General features: G+C 43.1%; 1 protein-coding gene across 1 annotated transcript in view; it reads right to left on the bottom strand.

Annotated features, from left to right (window-relative positions):
- Positions 1 to 3,007: 3,007 nt before the first annotated feature.
- LOC146799902 (uncharacterized) overlaps positions 3,008 to 15,781 on the bottom strand; it is a 42,619-nt gene continuing 29,845 nt past the window's right edge. Inside the window, exon 2 of the mRNA XM_085620831.1 lies at positions 3,008 to 10,147. Coding sequence (XP_085476957.1) covers positions 8,178 to 9,185 — 1,008 coding nt within the window. The 5' untranslated portion in view covers positions 9,186 to 10,147 and the 3' untranslated portion in view covers positions 3,008 to 8,177. The remainder of the gene's footprint in view (positions 10,148 to 15,781) is intronic.

Genomic DNA, 15,781 nt, shown 5'->3' with positions numbered 1-15,781 from the left:
CTGGTAGGCCTGTGAAGTACCTATGCCATTGGTACATACGGTACCATATACTAGGGGCTCATAAGGTACCACAGTATCCAATCACTAGTGCATCTAATATGCACTCAAAGTTGTTTAGAGAGAACAGAGAGGCTGGGGCCCTGATTAGCAGGGTCCCAGCCAGACTATAGCCAGAAACCAGTGTAAACATCAGAAAAAAGGTGGGGGCAACGAAAGGTGCAGATCCTACTCTCCTACAGAGGTCATCCAATTCATGGTGAGCCGGAGGATGTTCTGGACGTTGAGCTGTGCTTGGGGATAGTTGTTAACTCGGACAATTAGCTGGGTGTCGTCAGCATAGTTGAACACCTGGCAGTCTAATGTTGCCAGTGCTTCCACTAGCGGCTGGAGATAAATATTGAATAGTAGGGGGGACAGCGCTGAGCCTTGTGGGACCCCCAGCGTAGAACACCCTGCCTGGACCTGCATTCCCCTAGTTGGACTCTTTGAGACCGATTTTCCAGGAATGCGGTAATCCACTGAAGCACCATCCCGGAAACTCCCAGCCGCCGGACACGGGCCAGCAGCTGCGCATAGTCCACTGTGTCAAACATGGCTGAGAGATCCAATTGAATCAGTGCCGAGGGGATCTTCTTGTCAGCTGCCAGCCTCAATTCATCTAGCACTGAGAGCATCACCAACTCAGTGCGGTTATGGGCCCTAAATCCTGCATGTAGTGTGTGTAGCAGCTGGTGTTCTTCTAGGAAGGCCGAGAGAGTTTTGAGCACATGTTGCTCAAGGACTTTCGCCAAGAAAGGTAGCTGGGATATAGGTTTTTTTTCAAATTGCTTAGGTCCGCCCCAGCTTTTTTGGGCAGTGGGATCTCCGTAGCTTCTTTAAATTTTTGAGGTACCTTCCCTGTGGTCAAAGAGAGATTTATTAGGGATAGTACCTCAGACTCTACTGCCGAAATGACCTTTTTAAACACCCGATGTGGGCAGGGATCTTCGGGAGACCCAGATTTTACTTTGGCCACGATGTGGGCTAGGCCGTTTGGATCGAATGTCGGAAAGGATGAGAGTGAAATATCTGGGAGCACTGGTGAGTCCACCACTACTAGAGGACAGGGGGTAATGCAGGTATTGCTTATTTCAATGATAATGTTTTTAACCTTGGTTAAAAAGAAGTCCTGTACCTTTTCGCATTCTGCTTGATTTGCGACCCTCCTTTGTTCTTTTGTACGACTCAATTCCTTGAGTATGTTAAAGGTCTCTCTCTGGACATTTGTCGCTTTATTAATCCTCCCTTCATAGTACTATGATTGTTTTTTTAGGGAGAGGGCTAGGGATGTTTTATACTTTTCCTGGGATTCTAGGTCGTATGATTTTCGCCAATACTACTCGCATTGACGGAGGGCCTGTTTTTCCCCTCTGAGTTCTAGCGTGTACCAGGGGGCACCCTTCATAGTGTTTGTTACCCTTTCCCTTTGCATAGGGGCCACCAGATCGAAGGCTGACCTTAGTCCGGAAGAGAGGGTTTCGTACGCTCGGTCCGGATCCCCGGTCTGAAAACCCACGTGTAGTGTCTTTTTTAGTGCTTCCCCAAACTTGGCGTCCTCTATTTTATGCCAGTTCAGTGCTGCCCTCCAGATTGGAGGGAGGTGTGTCAGGCGGCTGTCCACCGGAAGTTTAAAGCTGATCAGATAGTGATCTGACCAGCTGCACGGTTTGCAATCAGTGTATATCTTGGCTGAGGACGTGGTCCAGATAAGGTCAAGGGTATGTCCCTTCTCGTGGGTGGGGGATATGACAAGTTGCTGCAGCCCTAGCATAGTCATGGTCTCTCCAAACCTGCTAGCTACATGATCCCTGGGTAGTGAATCCCAATGGTAGTTGAAATCCCCTAGTACCAAGATTTGCTGGTATCTGGAGCATAGATCACTGATTACTTCGTGGAACAGATCAATAAAGAGTGGGGTTGGTTGGGGGGATTCTTATCAAAAGACTTCTAATTAAAGAAACTGTAAAACACAAGTCTTCAAATGAAAAACTGTAAAACACTACAGAAAACACACCATCTCTAGTTAGTCATTAAGGCTGTTAGGTAAAAAACTGTCAAAGTGTCTTATCCAAAATGTTTCCCTTTGAGACAAAGCTCTTAGTGTGTTAACTTCAGGGGTCACCATGATGGTTTCCAAAACTGTAAAGCGCAACTGTGCAGTATTGTGATTCTGGTCCAACCAATGTGCAGCCAAACTTGAGTACTTTAATTTCTGGTCACGTTTTTATATTCCATGATATGAACTTTTATTTTTCTCTCTGTTTTCCCTACATACAATAAACCACATGGGAATTTGGTAGCGTATATTACATTCTGTGCATTGCAATCTAATGTGTGTTTCAGTCTGAGCTATTCTCCTATTTTAGGATGGGATACAGCATTTTCCACTATTACTTTGCTGCAATAAATGCAGTTCTGACTTTTTTTCATAACTTTGTGAGTTGTAGTGCTGGCTTGCTTTGCAGATGGCAATATCTCTTTTAGATTTTGGGTACATGAGTGTGCAAAAATGGGTTGGTAACAAAAGAGACCTCTAATACTGGTTCAGATAGAATTACCGCAAATTACTTCATGAGCATAGGCAGGACTCACTCCAAAAGTGCACACTACAATTGTTTCAACTGTTTGGATTCTAGTGTTAAATTACATGAGTGGATTATAAAAATAATTCCAAAATAAAACTTTTGCCAGGCCCAAACCTTCCTTTTTGATGCATAAAGTAAAACCCTAGGGTAGGCCCTAAGCAGCCCAAAAGGCAAGGTGCAATGTATTTACAAAGTTGCACATGTACAATTAAGTTTTACATGTCCTGGCAATGAAATACTCTTAAATGTGTTTTTCATTACTTTAAGGCCCACCGTTCCCATAGGATAACATTGGGTTACCTTATCATTTAAAAAGTGCTAACTTTTGATTAGGAGCAAGTAGAAAATTCACATTTGGTGTTGAAAGAATCGTAATCTTTTTTGTAAACATATGTTTATTGGCATTTATAATAAACAACACGCAAAGGTGAAGACAGTTCGAAATAAAAGCATCATCAAACAGGGCATGACAGTTCAACAATATTCAAGAAGTATACAAGCAATGGTCAACCAAATAAGGCTCCATATACAAACCGTGCAACGCCCAGGCAATTATAACTGCCTAATCCAGATCTTCATTTAAAGCAATGCAAAATGCGGTAAAAAGATAAAAGGGAGGTGTGAAAACGAATATGCGAGGAACTCAAAAGAAAAAAGGGGGGAGAGGGCAACCAAACTAATTCAGGGATCGCTCAGATCAGCTTGTACAGGGAAAACTAAAGCACATACAAATGAAAGGGGTGGAGGGGGGTGGGCAGCCACCCATTGGCCAATGGGAGAGGTCCACGGTGTCAGGTGTAACAAACAGGCTTCGGGGTGAATGAGTGGGCACTCAGCCAACTCGATCCGCAACTCAGGCAGGCCAAGCCACAGTCTAGTAGCCCAGCTGTCAGCTATATTCAGTGTGTGCTCACTTCCCTAGCAGCCCCATCCCCCCTCTGTCAGTCTACCCTGTCTTCAGACTTTCCTGCTGGTTGCTCCCAGGACTCCAATAGTTAAAAACCCTCTTTAATGGAAAAGTCAGATTTTAAGTCACAGTTCTAAAAATACCACTTTTAGAAACTTACACAACATGATATCTAGCTGCCACTTATACTGCTGTTATCGACTTAAACAGACTGGAACAAATTTCATTTGTCCTGGTTATTTAATCAACCAATTATTCCATGCTTTTCATATTTCTTTTTGCCATATGTATCAGAAGCACGGAAAAAACTTTGTTTTTTTTTAATATTGTGTATATTTTGTGCAACAAACACAAAGCATGCCGAAGCAATACGCGAACAAAATAAATCAGAAAACAATACATCACAATGTTAAGCCAATCAATAATTTCATAGCTAAAGCAACCCTCTTCATGATTTATGCGAACAATTTAAGCAGTCTTTTTAAGGTTGCTGTCCATTGGGAACAAACTTTAACGCAGGTAAGGTTTAAGATTACAACTAGTCCCTTAAAGCTGGCCCTATTCTTATAGCGATGTTCCCCAATGGTTGAATATGCCGACGCGTTTCAAGCCCCAATATTATTCTGGGGTTGTCTCCAGGGCTCTGACTGGAAACAATCTAAAAAGGGGTAAATATATTACACTTTTGTAAGTGGTTTCCCACCCCTTCACAGTGTATTCTATTTAATTTTTAATGTTCAGTGGTACCTGTTGGTCTATTCTTTCTACTTGGGATTATAGACAGAGCGCACTTCTTTTCTATCGCTTTTGAATTATAATTGTGTCCTTTGACCATTCGGTCTGGGATCTGAAAGCAACAGTAGAGTACCTTTTAGTCATCTCATAACAGAGCTTTAATGAGAATGCAATCACTGTGAACAAGAGAAACACCTTACTTTGTTTGTCCCAAACCACCTGGAGGTCCGGCTTCTTGTCCTGTTTGAAAGTCTCGTATTTAGATTGAAATCCGCTTCTAATTTACAGGTCTATTTTTGCTCTACGGAAAACAGGAAAACTGTCCTGAGTTAATGACGAATTTGGAATGTTGGTGGTTTTAATGCAGGGAAAAACGGAGGCAGTGAACTTACTTATTAAAGATGTGAGGACATCTGCATTGTGTGCGGTTGATTTCCAGATGAAGTGCTCGCACATACTTCTGGTTTGCCGGTCATTTAAAAGCATGGAATAATTGGTTGAATAAACAACCAGGACCAATGACATTTGGTATTGGTTCCAGTCTGTTTAAGTAGATAACAGCAGTGTAAGTGGCAGCTAGATATCATGTTGCGTTACTTTATGTAGGCCCCATCTAGTTGTCATTACCTTGGCCTACCCCCTTTGACATAATATAACTTTTAGAAAGTTGGAATTTTCTTGTCCTAAGCATTTGGTGCCTGCAACCTTTTCCTCTGTCATATGACTAGGTGTAGTTGCCAGCCAGCCTTTGTGTATTACTCCCAGACAGTATCACAATAGAGGGTCTGGGCGTTGGCAGGATGGCCCATCCTGGCTTAATGGGATAGCACACTTGCATTTCAAATGCACTGGCCCAGAACACTTATTTAGGATTTCACACTAGTTTATTGAGACCACAGACAGTCTGGGGTGCAAGACAAGGAGATAGAAAAGTCCAGACACATCTGTGGGGGGAAACTCTAGAAGCTTCTCCCACTTCAAAGTGGGCACCGGATATAAATATTGGACTCTCAAACCTAACTCTTGGATATACTCCGGGACCTGTACATACTACAGAAGAAGGATGCCCTACAGTATGAGGCCTACCCTGTTTGCTGAGAAGGAAGACTGGACTTGGTCCCTTCATCCCAGGCTGAATGACTGAGGGTCAGTTGACCGACCCTCTCTTCTGAACTACAGGGACACAACTAGCTCCAGAGGCCTCCCTGCCACTGCCCAGCTGACCTGCTGCACTGGACCTTCCAAAGCCTTGCTGGCCTCTGCTAGAGTGAGTTCCTGATTTCCAAGTGGTGCCTCCACAGGTGCTGGGCCTTTGGCTGTCACCAGAGAGGGCTCCTCCTGCCCCAACTGAAGGTCCTATCAAATCCGCTGCGAAGGCCCACAAAACCTTGCTGCACAACTTCAAGCTTCATTGAAACCGACACAGGGTAATGCAAAGTCACAAAGCATCGCCACATAGCTGGCAGCCTCATCAGAATGGATGTTGAACAATACAAAGCCTTGCTGCACAGCTCATCGGAACAGACACAAAGTGATGCAAAGCACCACAGAGCCTTGAGCACAGCTTCATCGGAACCAACACTAGACGACGCAAAGTCTCGCAAAGCAATGCTGCGCAGATCGCGTATCAAGAACCAAGATTGTTCCATAAGGTACAATTCTCAGTGGGCCAATCTTGTTCCTCTGTCCTGCGGTCCATTGCGGTTAGCCTGAACTTGTGACTTTCTACCTGTCCAGTGTGGCAAGATACGCTCAGTTTGCGCCTTGTGCATTTTGGCACTACATTCATCTAAAACTTTAAAACTTCATATTGCCATTTCCAGTGATAAAGCTTTTGCCATTTTAGTACTAAATAATGTATTAAATGTTACTCTCTTTTACTAAATTGGTGTTGATTTTTCTTGTGTTTTACTTTATTACTGTTTGTGTGCTGCATAAATACTTTACACACTGCCTCTAAGTTACGCCCGACTGCTTTTTGCGCCACGCCTATCAGTGGTTTCAGCATTGGTTAATTTAGTGGCTTTTTGTGTTTTACCTTGACAAGGATTGTGGCTGTTGCTTCAGTAGGTTTTCACCCCCCTCAATCAACAAATCAATTTTTCACACGGCCATTTACCACCTCCGTGAAGCGGATTGTAAAACCTCTGTACCTTTTTTTATGAGCAACGGCAAGTTCACTGGGGTATGGGAAATATTGAGGGGGCACAGCTTCTTTAACTTCAGCTGGAGGACAGAAGTATGAGAGCAGAAAGGGGCCAGTCACAGAAGCATCCTGCAGCCTCCACAGTTCCTCTGAGATCTGGAGGTCCGGTATCTCCGGGGTCATTGTTTGAGGGCGCAATAACTTAGGGCTTGCAGACACCAGAGAACTTGTAGTTACCTGGAGATTAACCCGTTGTGGAGATACAGTGCCAGGTACTTTAATGTGTGTATGATGTCAATTTTAAATATTGGACGGGTTAGTGGCAGCTTATGTTTAACGCTCATCTTATATTAGGTACAGGTGTCCTTGGTTGTTATTCATTTAGATTTTGTTGAGAATTCAAAACAATCTTTTCATTTTCGTAGAGATCATTCAAAGTCTTAGAGGTACTACCTCAAAAAGACACTGCCACTGTAACCCTGGTGGGAAGAAATGGTCTTTACTGGAGATACATCTCTGCAAAAAGCAAAGTATGCACATCACATGGTCACCAAGGACCAGGTGAGGTGAGTGCTGGCATTCCTAAACCATGCTTTGAATAAGAAGTAAACAGTATGCTCTTGGAACACCCAAGGAGTAACTAGCAGAGAAGCAGTGGGCATTTCTAGAACAGATTCTAAATCTGTAACAGCCTAATTTCTAGATTGTGTGTCTTTGTTAGTGGTCGAATAGGTACTTCAAAGGTTCCTCTTTGTAGTCTTGGATGACATAACATGTTTCATATAAGGTTCATGTGCTACATCTCTAAACTCTCAGGTGGGCTGTAAGTTCTGTTTTTAGTTCTAGTGTGGGCAAATATAATATCTTTCCAGAAGTCATAAGGGGACTTATACAGCTCACTCATCTAGGGGTGTATACGCAGGGTAGCACTGGCTAGGAATAACCAAATATCTTCGTTGTTTTATTTCATATTTGCCAACTTCTTGTGGCATAGCCATGAATCATTTCATGATTTTTCCCTCTCCAAAACAGCATTCACTGTGATCTTTGCGAAGATGGCCTGTTTTTGTAGTTTCTTGACAACTATTATGTCTATGAGTGCTAAGAAACAAATAAAAAGTATCCTACATTTATTGCATCTGAAATATTTTTCTTTTGCATTTATGATTTCCTGATGACAATTTATTATTAATCACAAACTGCAAATCACTCCATATATATTTCATGTGTATGTGCTTTCCCCTGTGTGCACTCGCTGATGCCCAATAAGGTTACCTCTCAGAAGCTCTACTCACATCCACTGCAAAAGTAGGTTTGTCTCCTTTGTGTGTTTGCTAATGGACCCAGGGGATAATAAGTCCTTACTATATTACTATCTGTGTTGCTTTGCAGAGCAAGGAATGACAAACTTATCCTACATGTTTTACTCTCTCCCACCCTGCGTGCTTGCATTTGCTAATAACATTTTAGTTGTGATGAGGGATAAAAGTATTTTGACATTCACTGCAGATTTATGCTTTTTCTCCTGCATGCTTTCACTGGTGCCCCTTGAGCCGTTCTGAGACAAAAAAGCTATTTTCACATTTACTGCAAGGGCACAGTTTTATTCCTATGTGGTCACTGTTGGAACTTTAATTTTGATAAGTCAAAGATTTGCCACATTCAATGTAATTTATAGTTCATCTCCAGTTTCCATTTGCTGGAGGGTATTTAGCTTCACTGATTCAATAAAGCTCTTTCCACATTCAGTGCTGGTTTTTCTCCTCTATTTTCTCTGATTGATATTTAGATGCGCTGGTTGACTAAAGCTCTTTCCACGTTCACAACTTCTATGTGGTTTTTCTTTTATATGTGTTCGTTGATGGATCTTTAGGGTTCCTGATTGCATAAAGTTCTTTCCACATTCAGTACATGTGTATGGTTTTTCTCCTGTATGTGTTCGCTGATGGATCTTTAGGTTTCCTGAGTGATGAAAGCTCTTTCCACATTCACTGCATGTGAATGGTTTTTCCCCTGTGTGTGTTCGCCAATGTAGCTTTAGATTGGATGCCTTATTAAAATTTCTGCCACATTCACTGCAACTGTACAGATTTTCACCTGTGTGCATTCTTTGGTGGTATTTTAAGGTTGTTGACTGATTAAAGCTCTTACCACATTCACTGCAGCTGTATGGCTTTTCTCCTGAGTGTGTTCGTTGGTGGAAATTTAAGTTTGATGAGGAAGCAAAGCTCTTTCCGCATTCACTACATTCATATGGTTTTTCTCCTGTATGTGTTCGCCGATGGGTCTTTAGGTTTGATGATCGAGTAAAGCTTTTTCCACATTCACTGCATGTGTATGGTTTTTCACCTGTGTGTGTTCGCTGATGTAACTTTAAATTAAATGAGTCATTAAAGCTCCTGGCACATTCGGTGCAACTATACGGTTTTTCACCAGTGTGTATTCTTTGGTGGTAATTTAAGCCATTTGACTGAATAAAGCTTTTTCCACATTCAGTGCAGGTGTATGGTTTTTCACCTGTATGTATTAGTTGATGGGTCTTAAGGTGTGATGAGTGATTAAAGCTCTTTCCACATTCAGTGCAGGTGTATGGTTTTTCTCCTGTATGTATTAGTTGATGGGTCTTTAGGTGCGATGGCTGATTAAAGCTCTTTCCACATTCACTGCAGGTGTATGGTTTTTCTCCAGTATGTACTAGTTGATGGGTCTTTAGCTGTGATGAGTAAATAAAGCTCTTTCCACATTCACTGCAACTGTATGGTTTCTTATCCATGTGTGTTTGTTGGTGCTATTTTAATGTCGATTAGCGAGCAGAGCGCTTTTTGCATTCACCGCGTTTATGTAGTTTTTCTATGGTGTGTGTTCGCTGGTGGCTCATTAAGCCTGATGAATGAGTAAATCTCTGTCCACATTCACCACATTTAAATGTTGGTGCCCTGTGCGTGTTCGCTCTTTCCACATTCACTGCATGGTTATGGATTTTGTGCTGCACGAATTCACTGACGACACTTCAGGTGTGCAATCTCATTAAACCTATTTCTGCAATTACTATTTGTGTCTGGAGTTTCCCAGGTGTGTGTTTGCTCATAGATCTTTAGGTTTGCTGAGTAAATAAAGCTCCTTCCACATTCACTGCATGTGTTTGCATTATCTCCTGTAAGAGTCTTTTAATCACCCTGTAGAACCAAATACTCATCAGAATTCTTTTAACATTCATTAGAACAGAATGTTTTTTGATCGCGTGGTTTGCTGATAACAGTGCAGCACTGATGAGTGATTAAAACCCTTCTTTTAAGCACTGCACAAGTAAGGTTCGTCTTCTCTGTTTGCAAGTGGACTCTTAGTTCTGATGGTTGATGAACACTCTTGCCACATTCACGTTGCATTTAAAAGTCTGCTCTTTTTCAGAGGTTTCTATAGTAGAGCCAAATAGCACTTACGATGGACTAACAACATAGCATGGTTGTTATCAGCCGATGGGTGTTATTTGGTAGTGCCAGTGTTAATGTTGTAACTTTATTTTATTCAGATCCTATGGGGGATCCTCAGCCTCTTGAAATCACTGGATTGTTCCTGATGCTTCTTCATGTAAGAGTTCTCTGCCTCCTACTACATTGTCCTGCTTCTTTTTGCTGTTTGCCATCAGTTCTGGCTCTTCTTAAATATAGGATTAATATCCAGAACTAGGATATTTTCTTCATGATTTTCCCTCTTTTGTATTCATGAATCTGGTTTCTATGGGTGTAAAGAAATTAGTAATCACTTAATGTATGGATTACGCCATAACTACATATATTTTAGTACATGACTTTGTCAATTATGTCTCAGGATCTGTTAATTACTCTGGGCCACAATTCAGTTAATCGTTTTGCTCACTGTGCCACTTGAGAAAGGAACCTTCCTTATGCAAATCAGCATTGTTTTGCTCCAAAAGGAACAGTCCTTTCTGAACTGACAGGCCAGGTTTCCTCCCAATAGGCACAAAAGCAACCCCAGAGAGGTGCAGCTCAAGTCGTATAGCAGCGCAAAACAATTAATAAGTCTCTACTTCAACACACATATATGTTAGCAAAGAATAAGCAGTAAATAAAATGTGTCCAATAAATCAATTTACAACATAAGTGTCTGAACAATAGAATTATTCTTAAGTGAAAAGCCAAAATCAGAGAATTAGTTGGTATCAATTCACGGTTCATGTTATTGGTACATTCATCATTTAAGAAATTGACCAGATATTTCCCGTTTCATCCCAAAGCACTATTAGGGAGACCGATACACTTTACTGTGTTACTAACCGATGTTACTGTGATCATAAAGGGACATAACGGATACACAGCCTTTGAGCATATATTTGATAATGGTGAGTTTATTAGCTTGAAGATAGCACACAAATGGCTTGGGATTCAGGGTGGGCAGTGCTTGGTGTAAATTGCTAGTGCTTACTGGGAGACAACAGTAAACTAAATCGAGGTATTAGATAGATGATTAGATGTTTTAATAGGCACTGTGTGCGGGACTTGATTAAAATACCTAGGAAGTGAAAGATAAGACTCAAACTTTGTGCACATAGCCAAGAACAGCCATACACTGGTGAGACCTCTCATGTACACAGCTCAAAGATGTCACTCAAGAGAGTGTCCCCGAAAAGATTCACATGTTGCATACAAAAATGGGTGCTGAACTAAATGAGGACCTGGGAAGAGGACGCAAAATGTGGCATAATATGCTGCATTTCTTAGATATGTTATGTTATAACATTTTATAAAGCGCAACAGCTGCTCCAGCAAAGAGGCGCCCAGGCGCTGAAAGCAGTGAGGAACAAACGGGGCGCGGTAAAAAAATAAAAGAAAAACAAGGCCTACGACAAAGGAAAGAGGTGTGTTTTAATTGCCTTCCGGCAAGCTAGGTAGTTGTTCAAGCTATGGATCTGTGCAGGTAGAGAGTTCCAGAGTTTTGCCGCCATAGTACGGAAACAGCGTCCCCAAGCGTGTACCCTCCTTACCCGGGGGACCACTACCAGGTTTTGACCCAAAAAACGGAGTTGGCGTGTAGGTACATATGGCAGCAGCAGTTTGGCCAAGATTCCAGGGGTGGCATATTTCAAGATCTTGAAGGCCAAGCAGAGAGCCTTGGACTCAATCCACCTGGCCACAGGCAACCAGTGGAGTCGGCGAATGGCATCCATCACAGGACAGGCTCTAAGGAGACCAAGGAGGGTTCTGGCAGCCGCATTTTGGACTCTGTCTGTTTGACCCTAGATACAGCAAGCTGGCACAATCCAGTCTCGACAGAATCGAGGCCTGGATGATGACTTGCCGTGTTGACGCGTAAAAAACCCCAATAAAGGTCAGAGCCCCCGCAGTAGCCCAAAACATGTCCCTGCCACCTTTTTAGTTTGGACTTGGAAGCTGAGGACCAAGTCCACCCACACCCCCAAATTCTTTACCACCTGCTTGGGGGGGCACCACCGAGGGTTTCGGGCCACCAGTGCTCACTCCAAAGCCCGGGGTCCTTCCCTACCAACAACACCTCAGACTTGCTAGCATTAAGCTGGAGACAGTTGGCAGTCATCCACTCGGCGACAGCCGCAAGATCGCTCCGAAACTTGGGAGCGTGCCGCGTGGGGTCGTCCGAGAGTGCCACTACCAACTGTGTGTCGTGAGCGTAGGAGACCATAGTCAAACCTCTGCTCTTGGCTACCACCGCCAGGGGTTGGACGTACAGGTTAAACAGCAATGGGCTCAAGGAGGAGCCCTGTGGCACCCCTTGTTTGATGGTGTGAATACCTGACATGAAAGGAGGGGCTTGGGGGCTGGCACCTGGAACGTCCTTCCTGCAAGAAAAGAAGAGAGCCAATCTAGAGCAGAGCCCACTATGCCTACCTCCCCCAGAAGTTGCAGCAAGATGGAATGGGAAACCGTATCAAATGCGGCACTTAGGTCCAATAATATCAGTACCGAAGTGTGCCCAGCATCTATTGCTGTCCTTAAATGTTTGGTCACACCCAGGAGCGCTGACTCCGGGCTGTGGCCAGGACGGAAACCATTCTGGGAGGGGTCTAAGATGTTGTTGGTGTTCAGGAAATCTGTTAGTAGGGAGATGATATAGGCCTCAATGATCTTAGATGCCCATGGCAGGAAGGAAATAGGGTGGAAGTTCACTGGCTCAGCTGTGTCCAGGGTGGTTTTTTTGAGCAGAGGTACCACCTTGGCCTGCTTCCATACCCTAGGAACAACCACCATGGCGAGAGACCTATTGATCATCTGGCCCAACGGTGCCAATAGCACAGGTAGAATTTTCCTGAATTAATCGGGCTTGAGAGAGTCATCAGGAGCGGCAGACTGAAGTGAGTGCAGCTGGTCTTGCGAGATCGGAGGAAAGGCTTCCAGGGTGCTGGTAGTGCGGGGACTAGGTGCAGCACTTGGGCCCGCTTGGACCGGCGGGAAAGACCTTTAAATATTTTCCACCTTCCTGACTAAGAAGGTGGCGAGGTCTTCACACTGCTGATCTGACGTGATCAAAGGTGCTGTTGACGACTTTTGGGATTTGAGGTCTGAGTATCGAGAAGATACTCTTCGCCGGGTTGCAACTCTCTAGAATTTTCTGTGCATAAAAAGCTGCCCGTTCTGATTGAATGGCCCTGTGGTAGCTTTTAATGCAGCCCAATAGTTCCCCTTCGAGACTGGGTCAAAGTCCCATCTCCAGATATTTTGCCTTCAAAAACATGACAGAATTTGATTATGTTACTGTCAGTCTTGCTGCAGAGCACCCTTGTAGAGGTTTTGTGTAAATGATTTAGAAATGTTGCATTTTAGGGGTGTTAGACAAGGTTGCATCCTGGCACCGTTCCTTTTCACACTATACACTAATGCATTGGAAGAGGAACTGGTGACCAGGGCGAGGTATCCCCAACAAATTAACAACAAACCGATTGTCTCCCTTCTCTACGCGGATGACGCTGTTTTAATGGCTAGAACCCAGCTTGGGCTACAGAGGGCCCTTGCCACCTATATTGAATTTGTGGATAATCGGGGCCTTAAACTCAATGTAAAGAAAACGTTTGTGATGTCATGTGGGAAGGAGAATACTAAGTGTAGCATGCCAGCTGGGTCTGGAAGGGTAGACTCAACCAAAATGTTCTCCTACCTAGGTGTTTTATTCGAGGACGCAGGATCCTGGGGACCGGCGGTTAAAAGCAGGACCCTTCTTTTTAAAAGGTCGACTGTGGCGGTGATGAATTTTGCTAAAAAAAGTGGGCAAAAGGCCCCCGGGGATCCTCTCAACATTTATCAAGCTAAATGCATTAGCATTGCAATATTTGGGGCGGAAGTTTGTGGTTTTTATGACGTTTCCCCAATCCAGTTAGTAGAAAATGCTTTTTTGAGGGGTTTTTTAGCTGTCCCTCAGAGCACATGCATCTACAATTGCCACAGTGAGTTGGGGATTTTTTACATATCTGACGTAATTAAAATACAACCAATTTTGCTTTGGCATAGAGTCTGGACCTCCCCTAGTTTAGGGTTGAATCGGGATATTCTCAAGGACTCTAGGAGGTTGGATCAGGTTAAAAAAATCCCCTGGCTAAATTATGTAAGGAAATTTTTAATTGACTTGAGTAGACTAGATTTTTATACTAATCCAGAAACTATGTGCTCAATATCTAGGAAAGAGTTTAAAGTTTTATGTTTGACTCCTCTGGAGTCTCTTAGAATTGCTGTGGAAATTAATAAAAGCTCAGTGATCCAGCACCAACTGACGCTGGCCACATTCTGTATTCAACCCTATCTAGTGTGGTGTATTGGTGGGTACGACAGATACGTCCTCACTAGGTTTAGGTTTGATAGCTTCCATCGTCTGGTTACATTTCCAGCTATTAGTGATTGGTCCAGGGACCTTTGCTTTTGTCCTTGTGACAATACAAATGTACAAACAACAATGCATGTGACCTTATTTTGTAGGAAAGAACAAGATGGATCATGCCTTTTCTGAAGAAGGAAGCATGGCGGCAATGTCGCCCGGCCTTTTTATTTCTTCAGTTTCGGGATAATATGTATTGTATAGGTATTGTGACTGGACTTTTGAAAAGCATTGTGAGGAAAAGGAAAAGCACAACTGGTTAGATTTTAATGTTGAAGGTTGTGCAATGGCGGCCCAGAGGTTTTATTTTGATATACATTGTGATGTTACATTTTATCTGATTGACTTGTCTTTTTATTGCTGCTTTTATGATTGTATTAACTGTCTAAAATCAAATAAAGCATTTTCTGAATCTGAAATCAAACCTCTTAACTTTGTAATTCTTACTGTTTTCTATTGCTTTTGTGAATATTACCTACAGTTTAACTGAAACCTGGACAAAATTAGCAGTGCGTTAAGATAACCTTTTGCAGACTACAAAGCACCTGCTTCCTGGTTCATTTAGTGCATTTAAAACCGCAACATTAAAAAAACAACTTTATGAATTATGGCATTTACTTGACGTAATATTTTACACAATGATTCAACTAAAAAGTGAGTTTAATGTCTTTGGGAGGGTCGGTGTGGCGCCATGCTTGGTAAAGGCCAATGCTATGTAGGGCTAGACCCGACAGAGCATAGCATGGTGCTTCAAGGGGGAGATGGGAGCAGGGTTGTGTGCCTGTTTGCAACCCCTGTCCCTGCAGCTGTTTTCCCCGGGACAAATCTGGGGTGAATATGGGCTGTTTGCCTCCAGGCCCGAAATGATTAGATCCAGAGACATCAGGCTATTTGTATTGACTTATCACATTCCCCAGCACACGCTAGTATCAATCAATTCAACCGCTTCCAGTATTTGGTTTGTATCCACTGCTTTATTGTTCCTCTTCTCAATTACTTCTGTTCTCAGCCAACACGTGTTTCGTCACGATTAACACAACTTCTTCAGGGCTGTAATCACAGTGGACCAAAAGGCTGTAATGCCGGTGATAATTCCAAACCGAATGCCAACATTCTCATTGTGTCAGTAATTAATAAATAAGATTCCCAAAATCGACCCTGGACACGATACCAAGAAGCCATCAATCTCATGTTATATACATCACTTGTATCCACCTCTGCAGGTCTCACATCTAGACCAACCGATTCCCAAAACCGTATGTCACAACCACTGTGTAGGTCGGATTTTAAAGATCTTTGACTGTCTCAATGTAGAGTGCTCCCTTCGCGAGTACGCCGAGTGTTGTGATTTGTGTTTAATGTCTTTGAAAGGGTTGGTAGCGCGCCATGCTCAGCAAAGGCTATGTAGGGCTAGACCCGATAGAGCATAGCATGCTACCCATGGTGCTTCAAGGGTGAGGTGGGAACCGGGTTGTGTTCCTGTTTGCAACCCCTGTCCCTGCAGCTATTTTC

This window comes from Triturus cristatus, chromosome 8 (genome assembly GCF_964204655.1).
Source record: "Triturus cristatus chromosome 8, aTriCri1.1, whole genome shotgun sequence".
Taxonomy (NCBI): Eukaryota; Metazoa; Chordata; class Amphibia; order Caudata; family Salamandridae; genus Triturus; species Triturus cristatus.
The sequence above is the reverse complement of the archived record's forward strand: the minus strand, read 5'-3'. Positions and strand labels throughout refer to the sequence as shown.